Below are 23,658 nucleotides of genomic sequence, written 5' to 3'. Positions count from 1 at the left end.
ATGCAACAAACACATGGATGGAAAACTGTCTGAGAACACCAAAACTCACCATTGGAATCCATTGTAATTGCTAATCTGAGCTAATTACACTCATTAAACTGTGAAGGAGCAAGCTACAAACATTTCAGAGCCACCTGTCAAGCCTACAGTGGCTGAGTATCTACGAATCAAAATTTTGATTTCAGAGTATTCCTTTAAGACAGAAACTGTAGAGCCTGACAGTCTAGTGAGTATGTAAGAATCTAGGTGACCTGCAGAGACAAAAGTGCAAAAAAGCCATACACAACACCAGCACATAAACAAGCTGACAAACCCTTAGACTGACAGCCATGCAGGCAGCTGTTAAAGGTCTGATCAGCAGCGAGGCAGCAGCCCAAGACCAGGCCTGTGAGGCTATAGCTGTGGTATTCAGCAAGTGTGGGCAAGGAGCAGACTGTCAGCTACGAGCACGAAATGCAGACAGAGAGAGGTGGAGGGAAGGTGCAGAAATGGTGCTGAGACAGGGCTGGAAGTGAAAATTGAGAGAAAAATACAGAGGAAAAGGAAGAGGAGAAGAAAGGAACACAAGGGAAAAGAGGATAGGGGCCAGTTTTATCATGATAAATGAAATTTTAATATGCCTCTGAGGGGATTGGGTAAAATTGAATTTAATACTATGATTGAAAAATGTTCAATGCTTTAATATACTGTGGTCAGCAACTTATATCCTTATCATTTCTAGAAGGCATAAATGTCTTCAGTACTGATTAGAGCAGGTAGAAGAAGACAGACTGGTAAAAACAGGTGACAAAACTCTCACTTTGAACTGCTGAGTATTACATAAACTGCTTCTAAGAACAGGATCTACTCTGCATGTACAGCTGAGACAAAAAGATAAATAAACCTAAATAAAGATAAATAAACACAGTATGACTTCATATCCCGAAAGGACAGATCTTTTTATATAATAACCTTATGATTGGTGTTCAATTTCTAGATCAGGTATCATGGCAACAAAAGTAAAGAAAAAGAGAGAACCAAAGGGAGGACACATTAGGCAGTTGGGAATCATTCTACATCGCTCACATATTTAATTTCACTGAGTAAATTCATTGTATGCATGTAGTTACACATATAGAACGTGTTATAAATATTACAATGGGGGGGGGGGTGAAACACATGGATGTGTAGTATATATACACACACAAATACATATATACATGTATGTATATATGTACATACTGCATGTACATACACACATATATACCTGTACATATACACGTGTATGTATGTTTGCTGGCTGATGGCAACAATAATCAGCTCTTCTATGTTAGTCTCAAACCTGGACAGAGAACATCAAACAGTCCTGCAGCTTGAGACAACAACATAAACTAAAACTCGTAAATATCTAAACACCAGACTCTAAACAATTTCTCAGCTTTTTAGTCTAAACAGAAAGGAGAACAGCTGAGTAAATACACAGGACACCACAACAGATAACAGAGTTTAAACAGTCACATCATTAAGCAGCCTCTGTAACCACTAAACTGTACATGGGCACAGAGTCATGAATCTGACTGCATCAAACACATGTTTTTTTGTTATTTTCAGTCCACTGAAAGAAAATTAATTGATGTGATTTTAATCAACATACCATTTAAAAAAATATTTGAACAGTTGATGGTTCAGCTTCTCAATATGTGTTTTTTTCTTTTGTATATGTTTGTAAATTGGACTTATTTGGGATTTAATTTTTTTTTTTTTAAATGGTAATTTGATACCATAAGTTCAGTGTTGTGAAAAGTTTGATAAGTCTTTTGGGTCAATTGTTTATTGAACTTGTATTAACTTGATATAAACTGGAGGTGCATCCATGACTGAGGCCAACTTTCTCTCTTCCCCTCTCCTTCCCTGCTTCCTCTTCTCCCCTGAATATTTTGAACCTTTTCTGACACTTTGGCCAAAAAGCAACTCTTCCTGCCAGAGCCGAAGCAGAGGCCACACAACATGACGCGCCGTGGGACCTTTGAAAAACATCACCAACTGTTACTATGTTGGTCCTAGTCAGACCTCACACTCACTCTTCCGCTAATGGCCTGCCTCCTCCAGTGAAAGCTTCTGCTCCTGGACATCTTTATATTTATATATAACTCTGGTGAACTGGAGGAGACAGCTTGAGAAAGTGAGAGAGGATGGAGGTGAGAGAGCGACACAGAGGATACAGAAAAGGAACACAAAAACAAACTGGCAGGTGATTTTCACACTAGATTTAACTGCCTTATGAATCATACAACAGGTTCTGTATTAGTGTATATTTAGTGATACATGGTTTTATGAAAGTCATGCTTTTCAACACTAATAATCTATACTATTCTTAGTTATTTTTTTACCTGAACCTATTATGTTACTAGTAACTGGTGTATGTTATGTCAAAATTATGTAAAAATCTTCAGCTATAATTAATATTTTGTTTAACATGGTTTTCCCACTTAAAAAGTGAAAAAATCAAAAACTGGGTCTGAAGCTCCTCTGAGCTTGGCTCTGGGTGTCCAGGTGAAAGAGCAGAGAGTATGAAGATGGTTAGAGGAGGAAACACCAGAGAGACTCAGTCAGACCCAGACTCAGATGAGGAGTCTGTTGAGACCAGAATCAGAGACTAGCAGACGGATCAGAACGGTTAGCGTAGTTAGCATCTTTTATTTGTTTATGTTGTTTGTTAGCTTGTAACTGGCAGTGGCTGACATAGTGTTAGTGGTTGTGCTAATGCTAAATGTGGCTCTCTGTACTGACAAGATTTCACATTTATTTAGAACCCCCCGTGTCCCAACAAGTTAAAAGGATTATTTCTTAGGTTATTTGACAAATTTATTCCTGGCTGGCTGAATCTGTTTTTATGAGACTGTCGTTTGTTCAATGCAGTTCAAGGTGGAAATCAGTCATGGTGTTGACTCATTATTTTGCTCATGATATGTCTTGTATTATATAAAAAAACAGATATGGACATTAACAAGGTGAAAAACTTGATTTTCATGATTTGTCTCAGTGATACCACTTTGTGCCATTCACAGAAAAGATACAATTCATATGTTGCTTTGGCTCAGGTTAGTGGTAATAAACATTTTCAAAAATTAAGTTATCAGACTGTTAGAATGACAAAATGACAGAAGCAGAGAGAGAGGAAAAAGAGAAACTGAGGCAGAGTAGCAATCTTACAACACCCCTGCAGCAGTAATGAGTGAGAAAAAAGGACTTTTATGAAAGTCCTAGCTGTAATTATCTCCGCATTTTGGATCAAATCCCTTTAGACTCTCTGCTTGCCTTCCTTTTTCCCTCCGGTTTGCCATCATTCTCTCTGCTTTGACTCCTCTTGTGCAATGAGTGCAAACACAGCTGGTGAAGTCTAGCAACTATTTTAAAAAACATTTGTTGAGCCGTACATGTTCTTGCAGAGAAATGGCTGACATCAGATCTGTCATCTCAAACAGCTAATGTAGAGAAACACATGACCTCCATTCTGTCAGTTTTAAAGCTCCTTTATCATCCGCATCTAAATGTTCCCCAGTTTCTATACATGCAATGGAGGAATGATGGAGGGACTTTTACTTAATACATTTTTCTAAATAAATTTTGTAAAGAGTGGTTTAATTAAAGCTACTAAATTTCTAAAAATATTTTCCTTTTCTTCAAGTCTGCTGCAAACAAGCTCCAAAAGAACATATGACCACTGGACTTGGTCCTGATTGGCTACCATCAAAATTCATCCAGTCAAGCCAGGTTGCAGCATTTGAACTACATTGCACCCAATCAGCAAGTTAACCATTAATCTACATCAAACATCCCAAACAACAATATTCTGACTGTGAGCCACATTAAAACTGAAACCTAGTGAGAACACCTGACTCATGTAATACCTTTGATTCTGTGGCACCTCCTTGTGTCAGGCTCTTTACATTTTCATGCGGTAAAAGTCACCTCAAAACATTTTTTCAGTTTTATGTCTAAACATCTTCAAGGTCAACTCTTACACCATATAAACAACTGAAACACATTTCTAATCCATTTTTAATTTGATGCTGCAACCTCTTCACTTCCCCATGAGAGAATTTAAGTTTCATCTTATCTTCAGCCTGATGTTGGCTCACACTCCAGCACCAAATGGTTCAGATCCAATATGAGAAAATAGGTTAATTGTATGAAACCTAGGACTGGATTAAAATGACCCCAGGACATCAGAGTTAACTTAAAAAATGGCTTAGTAATCTAAGGTAGAAGCAGAAAAATGTCTGACAGGTTTGTAAAGTGTCTGCTGTTTGGAGGGGGAAAGAAAAAAAAAATTCGAAAACCTCTCCAGGCACAGGCTGGTGCGGCTGAGAGAAGAATAAAATCCCCATTTAGAGGATTCTGGCTGCAATTGCATGGGAAGTGATGAGGTGATGAAACAAAATGAGAGTTCTGTTGCAAAGAGTATTTTCTTTCTTGCTTTCTTTCTCATTGTAAAGAAAGAAAAAAATTGTGTACAATTTCATCCAAAAGAAATCTACACTTGCTAAGACAAAAACATGACTACAAGCAGTTGAGGACAAAATAAACGAGGCTGGTTGAGTTGCACTGATAAGTAGATTTAGATGTACCAAAAAAAAAGAAAGTTTGAACCATGAAGTATTTATCCCATAGTGATGATTTTCAGAGCAGAAGCTGTAATTTGGGTTTGAGATGGCGGCTAACCGTCTGCCAGCAGTCCCATCTGCACCGTCATTAACACCATTCCTCCATTTCAGGGCTTCAGAACACAGCTCCACTCACACAAAGGCACGCATCACATTTTCAAAAGCTGCAAAGGAACACGACACAACATCAGGTTTCTGTCAACAAAGCACGCTGAGGTAAACATCCTGCATTTACGCTGCAGGATCATTTTCAACAAAAATGTTTATTGAATTCTTTTTGGTTTTGATACAGACAGGAAAACAAATGGAAATATGACCATTGCTGCTGTTCAGAAGTGTAGGGTTGACCCAAATAGAGTGCTGCAGGAATGAGTCCTAAAACCCAGAAATTAGCCCCAAAATAGTATTCAGACAGTGAAGTGTTTCCAATATTTTGTTCACCATACACATATGTTCACAGGGAAGTAAAACATGGGAAAGACCTTATAATACAGAGCATCCGGAAAGTATTCACAGTGCTTCACTTTTTCCACATTTTGTTATGTTACAGCCTTATTACAAAATGGATTAAATTCATTTTTTACCACAAAATTCTACACAAATACCCCATAATGATAAAGTGAAAAAAGTTTGCTTGAAACTTTTGCAAATTTATTAAAAATAAAAAACAAAAATATAACATTATACAAGTATTCACAGCCTTTGCTCAATACTTGGTTGAAGCGCCTTTGGCAGCAATTACAGCCTCAAGTCTTTTTGAATATGATGATACAAACTTGGCACACCTATTTTTGGGCTGTTTCTCCCATTCTTCCTTGCAGAACCTCTCAAGTTCCATCAGGTTGGATGGGGAGCATCGGTGCACAGCCATTTTCGGATCTCTCCAGAGATGTTCAATTGGTTCAAGTCTGGGCTCTGGCTGGGCCACTCAAGGACATTCACAGAGTTGTCCCGAAGCCACTCAGGGTCGTTGTCCTGTTGGAAGATGAACCTTCGCCCTAGTCCGAGGTCCAGAGCTCTCTGGAGCAGTTTATCATCAAGGATGTCTCTGTACATTGCTGCATTCATCTTTCCCACAGCCCTGACTAGTCTCCCAGTTCCTGCTGCTGAAAAACATCCCCACAGCATGATGCTGCCACCACCATGCTTCACTGTAGGGATGGTATTGGCCAGGTGATGAGCGGTGCCTGGTTTCCTCCAGACATGACGCTTGGCATTCAGGCCAAAGAGTTCAATCTTTGTTTCCTCAGACCAGAGAATTTTGTTTCTCATGGTCTGAGAGTCCTTCAGGTGCCTTTTGGCAAACTCCAGGCGGGCTGTCATGTGCCTTTTACTGAGGAGTGGCTTCCGTCTGGCCACTCTACTGTACAGGCCTGATTGGTGGAGTGCTGCAGCAATGGTTGTCCTTCAGGAAGGTTCTCCTCTCTCCACAGAGCAACCCTGGAGCACTGTCAGAGTGACCATCGGGTTCTTGGTCACCTCCCTGACTAAGGCCCTTCTGCCCCGATTGCTCAGATTGGCCGGGCTTCCAGCTCTAGGAAGAGTCCTGGTGGTTCCAAACTACTTCCATTTACAGATGATGAAGGCCACTGTGCTCATTGGGACCTTCAATGCTGCAGAAATGTTTCTGTACCCTTCCCCAGATCTGTGCCTCGATACAATCCTGTCTCGGAGGTCTACAGACAATTCCTTGGACTTCATGGCTTGGTTTGTGCTCTGACATGCATCAGCTATGGGACCTTATATAGACAGGTGTGTGCCTTCCCAAATCATGTCCAATCAACTGAATTTACCACAGGTGGACTCCAATCAAGTTGTAGAAACATCTGAAGGATGATCAGTGGAAACAGGAAGCACCTGAGCTCAATTTTGAGTGTCATGGGAAAGGCTGTGAATACTTATGTACATGTGATTTTTTTGTTTTTTATTTTTTAATATATTTGCAAAAATTTCAAGCAAACATTGTTCACTTTATCATTATGGGTTATTGTGTGTAGAATTTTGAGGTAAAAAATAAATGTTATCCATTTTGGAATAAGGCTGTAACATAACAAAATGTGGAAAATGTGAAGCACTGTGAATACTTTTCGGATGCACTGTACATCAGCAACATTAATGCCACCTACACAATGACACCAAACCCTGAATTAACATCTTAATTGTATGAAAAACCAAAAGTCAAAGCTTTACAGACAGTATATATAATGCAGAGAGACACAGTTCTCACAGATTCAGGCTTACCTGGTTCTTTCCTTGTTTCCTGTTTTTCTTTTTGGCATCTGACTGTTCACCTCAGCATGAGGTGCTTACAACCACTTTCAAAATTATAATAGGCTAGTTTACCACGCTTGTCTCTCGATTAATTTCCTGATTGTTGCAGGCTCCTGCTTGAATTCCCTTTTTCACACCATTTCATTTCCTTTCCCTCCATTTTCTCCGGAATAAGGCTTGTTGATAATCGCCATGTAAGTGCAGGAATATTACATTCACAGGCCTCCATCTTTTTTCCGATGTATAAGAACAGTAATCATAAAAATTGTGAAAAGGCTGTTTTCAAGACGGACAGAAAGAGCAGGAGTAACTGTCTTTGATTTACTGGGTGAATCAAACTCATTTCCCACCTGCAGTGAACACAGCCCTTTGTGAGAGAACTTGAGGCCTCTTCCACTTACCTGTTTTTGTGGTACAGTTCTTTTTTTACGGTTAAAATATCAGTTTTAAAAAGGTCAGGTTATAAAAATTGATAGCTTGATGTGTCAGTGCTCGAGCAGTACTTTTAAAAACTTGTTCTTCACAAAAAAGAAGGTGCCTGCTTTCTGGAAAACTGAGCTGAGAAAAGAGAAATCTTTGGTGTTGTCTTCTCAAATTTGTAAAAAACTTGTTCTTGGTTACAGGACACTTTCCTTTCCTTTCCCTTTCAAAGTTGTTCTTGAAGACTGATAGGTTATCTTCCTGACAGATGGTGTTTCAAAGAGAACCTGCTTAAAAAAATCTTCCTCTGCTCTTGTTAAACAGGAGAGGTCTTGAATCCAGACGACCAGAGACTCGCAAAAGACAGATGCATCAATCTTTTCTTTTTCAGTGTTTCTGTTCACCTGGTGTACCTCGTTACTTTGCCGAGGATCTTACCTTCCGAGATCTCGTTGTTCTCCTCTGTGACACTGCTGTCTCTCCGCTGGGACTGAACAATTTCCACACCTGATCGCTGAGCTGGAAGAAAGAACACATAATGCAAAAATCTACATTAATGAAGGGGAGGGAGAGGAGAGTAGAGGAGAGAAAACGAAAGCGATAAACACAGGATGTATATCAATCAATTTCAAACAATTAATCCACCATTAAAAAAGAATAGACTAAAGGTGAAATGTTTCAAAGAGAAGAAAGAGAAAAAAGCCTTTGCTAAAATCCCAATAACAGAATTGACCAGAATAGATAGCATAAACCACAAGAACAAATCAGAAACTGAGTGTATTTAAGCTTTCATGTTCAGAAAAAAGCAAAGTGGTAGCAAGTGAGAAACAATATGAAAACCTTATTTAGATCACAGTGTGATTAAAGGTTAGGACCTGATGAGCGCACAGATCCAAGTGAATCAACACTGATGGTCTCTGTTGTCATCTAAATTGGCTCCTCATTATTTCATTTTGGCAGAAATGTCCACACATATATTTGTTTGATATAAATCACTCAGTTGAAGCCTGATACATACTGTTTTGATGACTGATCACTCAAACGCTGATTTATTACTTAAAATGAATTATCAGCCAGAGGTGAGGTTATAGTTTTAAAAAGCTCCACCACCAGCCCAGGCCCGCCTTTAAAGGTATATATATAAAGGTAGATGTCCATGTGTTTGTGATTATAAAGCAGGTCTAGGTTCTATATTAATACTGTGAAAGTATCAAAGCCTCAGTCCACAGAGAAATGCACACAGCCTGTATTCAGAAACTGAACCTTGAAACCAGCCGTCAGGACTTCTGGAACTTTGTGATGTCACAACAGAGCAGTCACCGCCCACAGCCCCATGCCAAGCCCTGCCCACCTGGACCCACCATCAAACCTTACAGGATTTGGTTTCAATGTTTATCTGAAATCTGCAATTTTTATCCCATCACTCAGAAAACAGTCAGCCAATCAGAAGAGGCTCAGATCCTCTCTTCTGATTGGCTGACTGACCTGTTGTTACTAGAGCTTCAGAGAGAAGCCTGAGAGAGGAGATGTAAAACTACACTGAGATGGTTTTTGGTTCTTACAACTACAAATATATCTTCTTATGGATATAAACACTCCAAATAAAACCCTGGAAAAGTGGAAATATGGGACCTTTACGATCTGCTAAAGAGTTAGCTGGACTGCCAGTGAAGCTCTGAAGAGTTAGATTATTCAATACATTTTGCTGCCACATGGCATTTTTCATTCAGCAAAGCACCAACAAATCATTTGTCACCACAGGAGATCATGAATATGAGGACACAGTAATATTATGCCACTTCTTTAGCTTTGAAGAGCAGCATGATTTTCTAACTGCTGAGTCAAAGGACTTTTCCACCTCGATAGGAATACATTTCCAAAGGAAACACCTGTGGATTTCTGCATTAAGGATCCTATTTAAAAGCTTTGAGTGTAGTATTTGAAGCACAGTATGGTAATTAATATCAGCAGGTTGCTGAATGTCAGTGACTAAAACAAAGTAAACAATGCAGTTGGCATATTTCTGCATTCACAACCACAGGAGGGAACTTAGGTGTGCTGCTCTTGTTTCTGTTGCTTGTCTTTCACTCCATCCTCCACCAACCACACAGCTAAAATAACATCAGCAGAGGTATCACCGAACAGTGGAGGCCAGCATTATGAACCTGCACACACAGTACAGTAATCCAACACTCAATCAGGTAGCACTGTGTTGCTCTTGTGGCCACACCCCAATCAGTGATGTCACAGCAGGTATTCTACCAATCATAGCTGATGGAAAACACCTGCTGTGACATCAGTGATTGGTGCCAGAAGTGCAGCTTGATGTCACACTAGTCAACACAGATTGTCTATTCTTCAGTGAGAACTGGAGGTAAGAGTTCATTTTCATTAAAATCTGTCAACAAGTAGTACGCTAGCAAACGTTAGATTCAAGGGCTAGAATGTTTACTGTTGCTTGGCAACACCATCAGCTGCTCTGGGACTGACATAATCATAAGATGCATTTGAAGACTAATTGTGTCACAGTGGTGCAAGTAGGCCGTCCCATTTTGGGCTCCTTCAAAGTTGACACACCTATAATCATAATCATTTCAGTTTTAACTCCTATATATCAAACATGTTTTAGATAGTACTGGAGCTGTCCCAATGAGTCTGCAAGCACTTCAGGAGGTTTAAGATTGGATCTGTGAACCCCTCACACTACCTGATAATCTGGGCTAAACATCGGTACTGACCGAGGTCCAGGACCAGATTTATCATCCAACTGCTCAGAGAGGTGAATCAAGGTTAAATCAGACTAAAACTCCTTTTGTCTGCACCTTTTTCTTAAGTTCAGTTCATTTTACTTTTACAACTTTGAATCAATACACTTAATACACTTTTAATTATATGGTGCTAATTCTGTAAACCTCCAATCTAAAGGCAGCCTGTAAAACTGAAAGTTGAGTCTTTGATTCAGTTCTCTTACCTTCATGTTTTGCCTGAAGAGGTTTGCTCTCCCTTCCCCTATTGACCGCTATGATCTTAAAGTTGTATTCTTTAGATGGGTCAAAGTCCTCAATGAGGAGCTTTGCTTCCTGCTTCGACACCTGAACCACCTCCTGTTGTCCGCCTGTTCAGGGGTGAGAGAAGAACAAATAGTAGCTGAAGTCTGATGGTTAGAGAGAGAAAACACTTGTTGGTTTAAATCCCAGTCACACAAAGGAATCTTTTGTAAGATTTATTTCATCATTAATTTAATGGGGACAATATGCAAACATAGTGAGATCTGGAAAACAAATCCATGTATTTCTGGCTGTCAGTCAATCTCACCTGTCTTTACAATATGACCAGTTCATGTGGGAACAAAGCAACCCAGGATTTCCACGTTTCAACCATTTCAAAAGCACCATGCAAATGTAGCTAGTAGCGTGGCACCACATGGTAAGATAAACCTGCTGTATACTGGAAAAAGCTGGCTTTATTTCATATTTTGGTATCAACAAAAACCCTTTAGAAACCAAAACCAACAATAACTGAGTGCAATGAAGGACATAGACTCTTCAGGAGAATTGCTGATCATAATCAAAAGTTAAAATAAACACCAACCTGGTGATTTCAATATCTTCAGAAACACACAAACAAATTTTGTGCATCAACAGTTTGAAACTCATGAAACAATTCATTCCAAAGTTCAAACATTTCATTGTCTTTTATTCTACTTCCAGTGTTCCTTTCTCCTAGTAATTAAAACAGCTGCTTCAGGATAATTTCCATTGTCTGGCAATCTTTCACTTCGCAGGGATCACACAGCTTCAGTATTAACCATGTAATTATGTTCATATAAATTCAATACCAGCACTCCCAACACCTGTTTTGACAGCATAAAGACCTACAGAGACACAGCAAAGGAGTTTGAACTCTAACAGCAAAACTTTTTATCACTTAAGTAGCAATTAAACCTGCAGACTGAACTCTGTGGTTTAAGTGTAACAGTCTTGTGTTATATGGAAATATCAATCTGAGAGACATCAACACAGGTAACTGTTAGTTTAAATATCTTGTGTATCTGTACAGCTAATTTTATCTAAAACACTTAAGTGTTTGCCTCTCATTCATCATTCACAGTTCAATCAGTCTCATGCTTGAGAACACTCAACATATTGTCAGGGAGGAGTCTGGGATCAAACCACCAACTCTGCATATTAGCTGCTGAGCCACAGCCACCACACTATGATGTACACTACTACTAGGTATACAGTGAATTATTTGACTTTAAGTTATATTAGAGTGAAGAATTTTGGTGTGGTAGAGAATAACATCAAAGATTCCTCAGCTATTGAACAGTCTATCAAACCACCACACCATCATTACACATGTGAACTGAAGTGAAAACAGCTTATCACAGCAGCACAGAAAACACATAAGAACAAACAGTAAGGTATAAGTCAATAATGTGAACAAAAAAGTAATAAAGAGTACGAATGAAAAACAAATAAATCAATTAAATAAAATATATGTATTCAGTCTCTACTCCTGCCAGCTAATGTGCTTTGCTGTCAGCAGCAGACAGTCCTGGCAAAAATCAGCAGTAGACTGACTGAGAAGAGCAGACTGAGTAGTCCAAGATGATCAGAGCAATAACTGCAAATTAGTTTAAGAGTTTGATGGGAGCTTTTTCTGTGTGAATACACTCAATTTGTCAGTTGCCTTCTGCGCAGTTTTTTTGCTTTTGCGGCTGCAGTTGGGATCAATAAATCTTCTTAAATTGTCAGTTATCAAAGCCACTTTCTTTATAGAGAAATGATTGATTCAAAAATCTAATTTCCACCATCAGCTCCAACAAAATGACAGACAGAGGAAAAACAACACACTATGACTCAACAGGAATTAGTTTCTTTCAACTCTTGAATGACAAAAAAATAAAGCTAAATAAAATAATCACATTCTGGAAGTAAAAGCTTGAATGTGCATGATCTGTTGCATCTGTCTGTTTCAGTTTCAAACTATGACAGCATATGAGTCATGTTTTGACTTCAACCAGGAAAAGACAAGTTAAATGAGACCATCCAGCTGAGCACTACAAAAATTCCCCGCTGTTTACGGAAATTGACTACCGCTCCATCACTGCTTCTCCACCTTCATTACTGATACCAGCAGTCTACAGTCAGGAGATGATCATCCCTGTCACTCATGTCCCTCGCTCAGCCCAGAAGGCACACAGACATCCACTGCACTTCCAGTTACTTTTTAAAATCAGATTTTTTTTCCCCTCCTATTCTTCAAAACTAAGCAATACCCAAAGGCAACATGTTGCAAAGCGAGCTGTGTGGGCATGTCTCTGAAATGAGGCCATCGTGCTTTGGTGAAAATGTCAAGCCTGTTTGAATATCTGGAAGAATATGAAAAAGGCAGTCAAGCTTTCTAGCATGTGAGGCTGCAGCAAGTGAGAAGTATAAACATTATTTGTCAAAAGAGAAACGTTTTCCAGTGGTTAGAGGGAATTCTCAGACATATAGAAAAATTGATTCCCAACACTGAAGTAAACCTTCAGTTTAGCTGGAAAATGACCAGATAATTTTCTTCTTTGACAGGAGTTGCAGATGAAAAGATTTTGTCTGGATCTGTCACTCTCCCCCTATCTTACATTTTATATCCAACATCCATCTTTCCATTTATTCTCTATCTATGCCTCTCTTTGCTCTATCCTTCATCTTGCTCTCTAGTGTCGCTCTTTTCTTATTCTTGTGTCATTCTCTGCATCCTCCCAGCCATCTCTGGCGGTGTCAGGGGAGGGCTGCCTGTGCTTACCGCATCTTATCTGTCATTTTCTCCATTACCGTGATCAAATACAGCCAAGCCACCCCAGAAGCTACAGTTTTACTTCACGATTGGCTGACAGCAGCACTAGTGGCAGAGGTTGACTTCACCTTCAAACTTCAGGCAACAATAGACTGTTGCATCCAGCAGTGCAGTGTAGAGGTAAACCAAAAAATGCCTAGTTCTCTGGTAAAATGTAAAATGACTCCCTGTCAATAAGAATCTTTACAGTACAGTCTTTAAGGACTTTACAGTTAGTAGTTTTGGCGTCATTTCATCACACATCACATTGATGCAACTGTTGGTTTGACCTGAAATTCACAACTCGGATGATTCAGGTTAAACACACAGGATCTAACTTCTGGCAAGAGGCTGGGAGCTGAGCTGTCTGACATTTACTCTGCTTTTTCCTGTGATAACTTCAGATCCAGACGTCTTAAATCTTTCAAGGTTTAAAAAGTGTATCCTAGGAATGTGACTTAAAACTGGATAAAAGTCAATTTTGAGCCTCTGGTGGAGAAACACAATGCTGACGTATGCACATAGGAGATATGACCTCATTGGCAACCAAATGAAATAGACCGTTAAAAGATTAAAATGGTTTGGTAATTGATGGGTTAATGTAAGAACACAATTCAACAACATATAGAACATAGGTCTAGTTGTTTTTAGACATTTTAATGTAGAAAGTTACATATTGTAAAGTCTATAAATGGACCTTCTTGGTGACATGCTGAACATTACCTTATGAAGAATCAGTGTCATAAAAATCATTACTGGACTAAATAAAGCAGCTTTGAGGGAGAATCAGGGCAGGCGCATTTTTCTCTTACAGATTATTTTTGCTTTGTGGATATGCAGTGTACCATAACTAACTGGATTATGCACTCAAAATGGTCAAGTGTAAAACATTGGACACTTCTCACCCTCAATGGTCGCCATCTTGGCTACAAAGTGGAAGGGAACACCAACGTATTTTCAATACGTATTTTTATTTGTGAAAACAGTGACCAAAAAAGGAGGACACATCATTGGCGCTGGCCTAATTTCCATGTTGCATGACACACCGGGCACACACAGGGTAGTAAAATTTAAAGCATTAAAACAAATGGGCAAAGCCGCCGGCAGGTGGACAACACTCGCACTCATATGTTGTGATCATCATTTCCAGTGTGAGTGCACAATGGCAGTTTGATTTCAGACAACACTACCCTGTCAAAATTCAGCCACTACACCAGTGAGTGTACTGACTGATTTATCTGATTTGAGACACAGCAACTGTGTGTCAGACTGACAGTCTTTCAGTTGTAGTTAGCGGTGATGAAAACACCAGGCTGAGACACCATTCAAGAAAAATGCCCCCACAGACAGCTTTCTTCAATCCTTAATACCTCCTTAAATGTGTTCTGTGTAGTCTTTAACTGCCTGTAGTTGTTGTGTGCTGTAGAGGTATATCCCTGTATCATTTGTATGTTAAGATCTGCCAGCATGGTTCACAGTGTTTTCCCTACCATTGCCTTGGGGAGGCAGTGGTTTATATGTTATGTTCTGCCAGTATATGCGTGAATCGTGATGCACAAGGAGGGGTCCAAGTTTGGATTTTAGCCAAACGCAGAGGACGGTAATGCATATCGACAGATGGAGGGAGCAATGTCTCTGGATACTCTTGATGGATTTTAGCAAGAACACATTAGTGTATTCATTGGTGTGAAAAATGACATAAAGTTGTATTGTGGTAACAAGTTCACACTGTGTAAATGGATCGTTATGTAGAGGCAATCAATGATGCTTTAACATTTGCTTTAGCAACTAGCCACTACCTCTGCTTTTCTTATGCCAGTAGTCAATTATGATTAATTATGGAATTTACAGACTAATGTATTTGTAGACAGAAATAGTAACAGTAGGGACAAATGAACAATTTCCCTACTTCCCTCCTGTAACTTGTGCTGAGCGTCTAGTGTTTCTAGTGTCTCTACAAACCAGCTGAAGGACTTATACTGGTCCTCAGACCTCAGTCTAAAAACCTCTTAAACTATCCTCTAACTCAGATTCTCAACAAAATGAATCCTTGAAGTTTCTGATCATAACAGTAACAGAAGTACGGAGGTTTTACAGAAGCAAATGCATCTCCACATTTTCCCCCAGCAATAAAAAATCTTTTTGCAACCTTTTTGAGTGGGGAAAGACAAGCAGAACACAAAGGAAAGAACTGTATGGTCTGTACACCCTTTCAAATCTACAGTATTCCTGTAAATCAAACTGACTAACTAGGTCGTAGTTCATGCTGTTTACAAACTGAACACATACACACCGTCTGCAATATTTGTGCTTATTCCGAGTCTATTTTTTCTCTCTTTTTCCTATTTTAACATCTATATGCAAATGAGCATCCCCTAAAATTAACCTAAATCCTGAGGAAGTGTTGCCATGTGCTTGTCAGTACTGTGAAGTGAAATGGAGCAGTGTTAAATTAGACCATACAAGCTTTGATCTTTATATAAATAAAAATAAAACAATAACAACTATTTTGATTCAGACAGATGAACGAATGTCTCTCACAGCCCACTGAACACTTTTATATTCACTTGTTGGGAGAACATCCTGCACTAACAGCTGTTACCTGCTGAGGCCTAATTTTAATGTCTTTCAAAATGGTTTCAAATAGATTTCTAGACTAATGTAATCATATTTAAACATTTCTACTCATTTTGTTAGTGACCAAGACGCCACGATAGAAGAGGCTGTGAAGGCTGTGTTGGCATAGCCCACACAACATGATGCATAAACTGATGACACTAATCCATAACAAAAAGAAGGCTTATGGCTGTGCATCACGTCCATGAAAATGTCTGTAGTGCACCTGCTTTCACTGACTCCAATAAAAAAACCTGGCTACAGTTTTCACACTGAGTAATACCTCTTAAGATTATAATCACACATCTCACATATAACTATGATTACAGTCAATCTATGACATAGAATGAATATCTTCAGAGCGTAAGAGCTGTAAAACCAACATAATGTCTATGTTTTGAAGTGAAGAATCCAGACAGACAACAACAGTTCTCACAAAATAACACCAATCTCTATGTAGCTGCTGCATTAAACCCTCTGTACTGCCGTAGAGACTGACAGTGAAGGTGAAAGCCCACAAGTAGATGCAGTGTCAGTTTATACTCAGTTATCAATTTATTAGGTACACTGAGCTAAGATCTATGCTGGCTAGTCCTTCAAATGAATCCTACTTCATGAAGGTTGCAGTATTTATTATCTCTACCAAGGAGGTTATGTTTTCAGCCGTGTCTGTTTATTTGTCAGCAGGATTACTGAGAGAGTACTGAACCAATTTGCACTGAACTTGGTGAAGGATTAGTTTATGGGCCAGGGAAGAACCCATTACATTTTGGGTCCAGATCATTTACTATCAGTTTTAATGTTTTTTCTGTGAAGTCTGATGTATGTTGGTGGACACTGACAGAGGTCTGAGCTCTATGTGTGCCCTTCTAGTTGAAACCTGTGCTGCTGTTGAACTGTATTGCATAATGCTGAGTGATGTTTCTAACACTTACTCTACCCTCATTGGCATAAATGGGTCACAACCAAGTGTCAGGGGGGTTGGTTTTGATGTCTCAGGGAAGCACTCCTCAGTCATCTACTCCCAAACCCACTTGAAAAAAATACAACTGAACTGGATCCAATCACTTGCAAAATAACTTCCATGCCCATTAACAACCATCTACACCCAAGCTGAGCTCCACGGTGCCATGCTGAGCCTGAAGTATTTTCACAAACTTGTGGTAAGCAAACTTGGTGAAGCTTTCATCAATAAATCCAAAGGTGTCCACTGCAGTCAGTTTCACAGTGGACACCTGAGCAGCCCTGGTATCAGTTATATCAGACCCTGTGTGCAGTTACGTGTCTCTTTCTCTTCAGAGTGAATTATGAACCAACACACAGGTGAAAACACATAAAAAAGGCTGATTTGTTCTCCCCCAGGGGAAGAGGTTCAACAACTTTGCTTCTCTGTGCATAACTAGAATTTTTGTTTCACCAGCAAAAGACAAATGCAATATAGTTAACATGATTTGTGAGCAGACAGTAACTGAATTAACCTGCATTCTGTTTGTCATTCTACAACAGAGCCCTCCATATGTCTGAGTATGACACTGGTGCAATTTTTAACTAAGTACTGATGAAGGCTCTTCTTTAATGACATATCATCCTGCTGGAAATACTGCTGAGGAACTTGACAACCAATCCATCACAAAGGTTGAACAGCTCAGCTTCCAGGTGTGAATGAATGTGGGTAACTACAGGAGAAGATTGTGAATTCCTTTTCAGATTGTTCTGGATAAATCAAGTTTAAACTAGGAGCTTTCTGCAGAGACCAAAGTTCTACTAACACTGAACAATCCTCCAACCAGTGAAGCTGAAGCCTCTGATGAAACAGTTCAGTCATTTGGGTTTTATTTTCTGGTCTTCGGATCTTTTGCAACTCATTCATTGCAAAAACTTAAAAGTTTCAACTCTCAGTACTCAAAAACAACACTCACACTTGCCAAACTCAAGAAGTATTAATTAAGTGAAGAAAAACAGTTAAATTTTAATTTGAGGCAAACCTTTCCTTCCATTTAATTTGTTTCTCCATATTTTAGGAGAGCCAGTTAAAAGCATGATGTAAGGTCACATCACATGCTTTTGCAAAATGCTCACAGGTAAAGAACCACAAGTCCCTCGTCTAGGTCTTGATTAAAATCTAAACAGATCCTTGTGCTGGAGGTGATCAGTTCATAAAATTACAACTAAATCTTGTTGTATGATTTTTAGAACTCTCACTGCAAAACACAAAGCCTGCAGTAAAAACAGTTCCTGTCTTCTTTCTGTCTTAAAGGTAAATGTATCGATAATGAAAACAAACAGCATGAGGAGAGTCATGATGAAAGTTCCAGTAAAGCTACAAACTATAGACCAGAGTGTTTTTAAGACTACTGCTCCAGGTCAGTTCGAGGTCTTACCTGGTTGTGTGGTGTAAATGACTTTGTAGCTTTCAAACTCTCCTTTTGGCTCTTTCCATGCCACTTGCAGTTTGGAGGGGCTCAGGACTTTGGCACGAAATCTTCGAGGAGATGAAACTGGACAGAGACACAACAAAATAAACAGCTTTACATGACAACTATCGGTTTTTCATACTGTAAATATATGATTATGATTGAATGAATGAATGAATGAATGAATGAATGAATACAAGATCCCTGTCATGCACCATCCAACTCCAATATTTTTATCATAAAGTGATAGTTGTGGTTGTTTGACATGGGGTTGTGTGACGTACTTATCTATAGTCGGTGTATTACCTGCAGTATATTCAGATCAGTGCGCTGCCAGTTTAGTGCTGGCTGTGTGCTGCTGCTGTGGACGGGTCAGCAGAAAAATGTGTTTTAGCCTCTTTAAAAGATGCCCACAGAAAAAAGCTAGTATAAGTCTAAGTGTATACTGTATATTCAATATTGTCACTTTATTATGTTGCCTTTTAGCAGCCCTGTCCTTTGGAACTATATTTTTTCAAACATTGAACTACCGTATTGCTACGCACAAACACAAGTACGCATACCTGTTTCTAATTCAAACAGCTGATCTGCAGAGTAATACAGTGCGCGCTGTAGGTGCACTTGTGCACAGGAATACAGTAATTCAGCAGTTCACAAACTGTAGTTCTAAAGGAAAAGGCTGTTAGAGGGAAAGATAATAAAGCAGTGAAAACATTCAAAATATATCATGCACTTCAACCGATACAAGCTTTTTTCTATGGGTATTTTTTAAAGTGTGTAAAAGATGTTTTTGTGGATGGCCCCGACCACAACAGCTCATAACTCAGCTTTTGTACCAGTGCTCCTGTTTCTTATCCAAACTGGCAGCATGCTGAGCTGAATCTACTGCAGGTAATACACTGACTATAGATAAGTACTTCACACAACCCCACATCAAATAACCTGAACTTTATCACTTTAATATTACAAAAACTGCTGTCATCATTAATGCATATTAGTGGATTACATCCATAACACTGGATTGAGTTCAATTTTGTTCAGTTAGTGGGTAATAAAAAGAAGTTTTATGCAAACTGCTTAGAATTTTGATTGAAGGGTATATAATTTCTAACAGATCTGTTCCTGCTTTTCAACTTCTTCTGCATTAATCAACCATATGTTGTGTCAAAGTGTCAAATAAAGTGACAAAAATTTCTTTTCATCCTTTTCTAGAAACATACAGCATCACCGCTCAGGATGTTTTACTAAAATGCAGGTTTCACAGAGCCTGCTCTCCTTCTGTTTGACTTCTCTGTGGTCATTCATCCGCTAAGCACAAAACACAACTGTGACTGAGTTAAGTTAGATTGAACTCCCTCCAGAGTTATGGCGGTGTAGAGGCATTCGCTCCATCTGTGTTTTTAAACAGTTAGAAAAAGGAAAAAACATAAAGAAGGATAAATTGCATCTCATCCAAGCGGGAGGATAGACATCAGAGAGATTAGCTTGCACAGATGTCACATTAAAAAGCAAAGTCCCATTCTCCTTCTCCTTCCCATCCTCATCTTCCTCACCTATTGACGAGCCCACATTGTGCTCATCTCTGTGGGTATACGACAGGTCTTCTTCTGTGTTCCACTTACCGTTGGCATCAAAGCAACACCCCTGCCTCTCATCCTGATTAGTTGCTGGTCCTGTCAACCGCCTGGAGGCCTACCACCTACTTTTCTCTCTGCATCCTTCTCATATATTCATTTTCTCAAGCTTGCACTCCCTGTCTCCTCATCTGTCCCTGTCGTTCTCTACACATCTAATCCTGTCCTGTCCTGATCTTCTTGCTTTTCATTTCTTTTCTTTCTTGCATCTGTGCTTTGAAATTGTCATCAGGGGCAAGAAGAGGATGAGAAAAAGGAGTGAATGTGACTCCTTTTTAACTGCAAGGAGAGAAACAACAAAGGACACCAAAGGGAAAAGGCACTGGAATAGCATGAGTATACTATTCCTCTCCTGTCCTCAGCAGGAGTGTTTAGATGTACAACGCAGACTGACTATCAAACTGAATATCCAAATACTCTTTACAATGGCCTCAACCTGTGTATAAACCCTCAGAAAAGTCAACAACACTGTGTGCATTGAACTTTTTTCCTTGTACTTAAGACTATGATCATATTTCACTAAGCTCTTGTGCAGTGTTGCTGTATTTGTACATTAAGACACAAGTTAAAACACTGGAATGAGGCCATTGTAAAGCATTGCAATGCCAAAAACCACATTTCCAGGGTCAACAACCACAATATCCCATCATTTTCACACCGGCAGAGCCAAATCCCAGATAATAAATATGTACAAGCATTCCAAATCTAATTTGGTTAACTATGAAAAAAGAAAAGCCAGGGGGTGGAAAATAAAATATAAAACCCACAAACTTTTGTGTTTGTGTCCTCATTATGAGGTAAGCCATCTGCTGCCGCCGACTTCTTTAAATACCTACACAATGATTGACGCTTGGTAGAGCTCTGATGCTCTGGAGCGCAATAAACAAGGGGCTTAAAGGAATAGTTCACTCAAAACAAAAAAATGAGAAAAACATAATGACTTTGGAAAATGCATCTTTTACAAGGATTTTTTTTTTTAATTGCTGTGTGTCTATTTGGGACCAAATGTTGTTTTTCAATAAGATGCATGGTAATAACAAAATGTGTGAATGTCTGATCATTACCAGATTACTTTTTTGTAATGTGTCCCCCCAGGTAAACTGACAGCTTTGTTCAAAGTGGGGGTTTGTTTCCACTTTTCAGAACTGATTTAGCTTCTTCCCTGAATCTCTCTCCAAAATACAGGATTTAGTCAAGCTGATAAGACTTACACTCACCCCTGCAGTGTTTTGGGTGAACCACCTCTTTACACGTCATTATCTGCAGAAAACTACTCGTGTAGGTATGCAAAGAAACTTGAGTTCAGCACAGGAAGGATTATCCTGATTTCAATGGAGAGAATGTGAAGCCGGCGCATTCAACAGCAGGCAAATATATTTATATACAAACAAACATAAGGAATACTGTACCAATTATCTCACCAACCTGGGAATGAGAATGAGGGCTGCATGGGATTTCGGCTCTGGGTTTAGCTCTCTGTCTCGGAAACAAAGGACATTCTCTCATCTGGGGAGAGCTGCTCAAGTCCCAAATGATTTGAGACGCAGATTTCGCACCTCTCTGTTTGTAGTTGAAATTTGTTGATTTTGTGTTTGCATGTGTTGTGTGTGCCAATGTGAGTGCATCCGTATGCGCATGTGTGTGCATGAATTATTTACATTTGCCCTCAACTGGAAGCAAGTGTGTTCTGATATACGTACGCAAAGATCCCTGTGCACCTTATTCTTTGGTGCTTTGGTGATTGTTTTTTCTCAAGCATCTTAAGAAACCTGCCGGTTCCTTTGCAGCCACTCACACACACGCGCACACACACAGAAAGCCATGAATCTTCACTGTGACACTGTATTGGATGTGGAGCAAATAGTCTGGTGAAGACAAAAAGCCTCACCAGTAGACATGGGAACTTAATTTTCATCTATTTTTTGTGGAGAATCTTGAGCAAACAACAGAGCCGACTACTGCCAAGTGTTGGAGAGGTGTCCATCACACCCACCGGGAGTTGCACAAGTCAGACTTGCAAAGTTTTGAGTGTGTTTACTATCATCAGTGAGGGAGGAAGATGGAGGGGAGAGAAGGGACGGTGCTGAGCATAGTATAGAAAACTCTCGTCTGCAAGGCGGAAGCTTTGAAAGAAGCTATAAAGCAGTGATGGAAAGTTTTTCTACCTCAAAGTCACTTCAAGTTTGGAAATGTGTCTTTCTAAGATTCCATGAACCATGTTGTTACCATGAACAGACTATATTAAAGATACTAAACAGAACAGTAAATCATTATCACATTATATTTCACACATCAGTATAATTGCCACACTGCACACTGTATTGAGGGATTTTGTTTTGTTGCCTCATGGCACAAAGCAGGTAGGGGTCACTGTCCTTGCTGAGCTAACCAGAGCTAAAGCTTTCTGAGTTTCTGGTGATGGGGATGGTAAAGGGACTCAACCACTGGTGGAAAAGAACTAGACATGTTTATACTCTTCACTTTTCAAAATAATTTGGAGATTAAATTATTTTTCTATTTCATACTCCCACAATTTCTATCCCTGTCCTCACCACTTCTGATTATATTCACTGGAATGTCAGAAGCTCTCTGAAATGAAATGGTGACCTAGAAAAGGTACCACTGAACAATATTGACATTTGACCACATTCCCCTCGACTGTTTCCCCTCCAGGTACAGAAACCTACAGACACCTCTTCCATTATTTCTGCAGGCAAGGAAAAACACGAGAAGCCTCCACAAAGGCTGAGCTAAGCCACTGAAGTCACACTTTGACTTTTCACCCTTTAAATAGGGATTTCGTGACAGGTGTCTGTTTAGAGAGTAATTTAGAACATGACTAAGTAATTACTTAATAACAGCCCTAACTCCTGGTAAACAGAATTAAAGAAGACAGTTTCTTTGTTTCAGATGTCTAGACTCTTGTTGGCAAAGCATTAAGCTAATTTATTTATCATCAGTTAGCTTTTCATTTTTAATTTGTTTTACTGAAAATCTTCCCACCTTATGTGACCCCCCTGAATCTAACAGAGAGCCACAGAGCTGAGGAAATTCCCCTGTGGAGGCTCTCCAAGATGATCATAACTCCTTAGCTCTTCCTGGGTCACCGCTGTAGCCCAGGCTGGCACACTATGGCCTCTTCACTGAGGAATGCTGTGGTTGCTTTTAGTTTACTTGTGCTCTGGCCAAAAACTAGCAAGTGTCCTTATTGTGACTCTTTTGCACAAGTCTCAAGCTGTACCTTTAATGGGCCAGTTAGCTTTGCAGACTGACTGACTGGTAAGCAGTTCTTGGGGAGAGCTAAAATGATCAGTCAATGAATAGATTAGTCAAGCTACAAAATAAAAACCTTCACAACTATCATCAATCAATCACTTAGCGCCAGCTTCTCAGTTGTCAGGTTTTGCTGCTTTTCTTTGTCTTATCTGATAAGAAACTAAATATCTTAATAGGTTTGGTTGGACAAAACAAGCATGTGATGATGTCGCTGTGCGCTTTAGGATGATCAGCACATCATAGTATAACAGCTGTAGCAGAGCTGTGCCCTACTGTCGGCCAGAGGGATAACCCTGTCCATTCACTGTCTGAAAGCAATTCATGGTGTCGTTGTCCAGGTTAGCTAATTAGCTTGCATTGCATGCTGACCTTCCAAAGCCCTAATCTGCTATTGTGGTATGGCACAATATCAGCACATGTACTGACTTTATGGTAATGGAACGATGTCAGCAGACTTTGGTTTTGCGACGCAGCACTGAGCAGGTTTAGTCCTGTTTCAGGTTCAACGGTGCCAACAAACTTTGAAAGCTGGCTGCTGCAGAGTGTGTTTGGGTGCAG

The 23,658-nt window shown here is 39.5% G+C and overlaps 1 protein-coding gene across 5 annotated transcripts in view; it reads right to left on the bottom strand.

Annotated features, from left to right (window-relative positions):
* LOC139633878 (collagen alpha-1(XIV) chain-like) overlaps window positions 1-23,658 on the bottom strand; it is a 154,183-nt gene that overhangs the window by 127,085 nt on the left and 3,440 nt on the right. For 4 of the 5 annotated variants that reach the window (XM_071499902.1, XM_071499900.1, XM_071499901.1 and 1 more), the window contains exons 3-5: window positions 18,158-18,274; window positions 10,309-10,452; window positions 7,776-7,856 (exon numbers count right to left, since the gene is read on the bottom strand). The exons of the other annotated variant lie outside the window; for it this stretch is intronic. In XM_071499902.1, the coding sequence (XP_071356003.1) occupies window positions 7,776-7,856; window positions 10,309-10,452; window positions 18,158-18,274 (342 nt within the window). The remainder of the gene's footprint in view (window positions 1-7,775; window positions 7,857-10,308; window positions 10,453-18,157; window positions 18,275-23,658) is intronic. 5 annotated transcript variants of the gene reach the window in all.

The sequence above is a fragment of the Trachinotus anak genome, unplaced genomic scaffold (genome assembly GCF_046630095.1).
Source record: "Trachinotus anak isolate AG129_WGS33_773 ecotype Australia unplaced genomic scaffold, CSIRO_AGI_Tana_v1 ptg000016l, whole genome shotgun sequence".
Lineage (NCBI taxonomy): Eukaryota > Metazoa > Chordata > Actinopteri > Carangiformes > Carangidae > Trachinotus > Trachinotus anak.
This window is presented reverse-complemented; position numbering and strand designations above follow the sequence as displayed.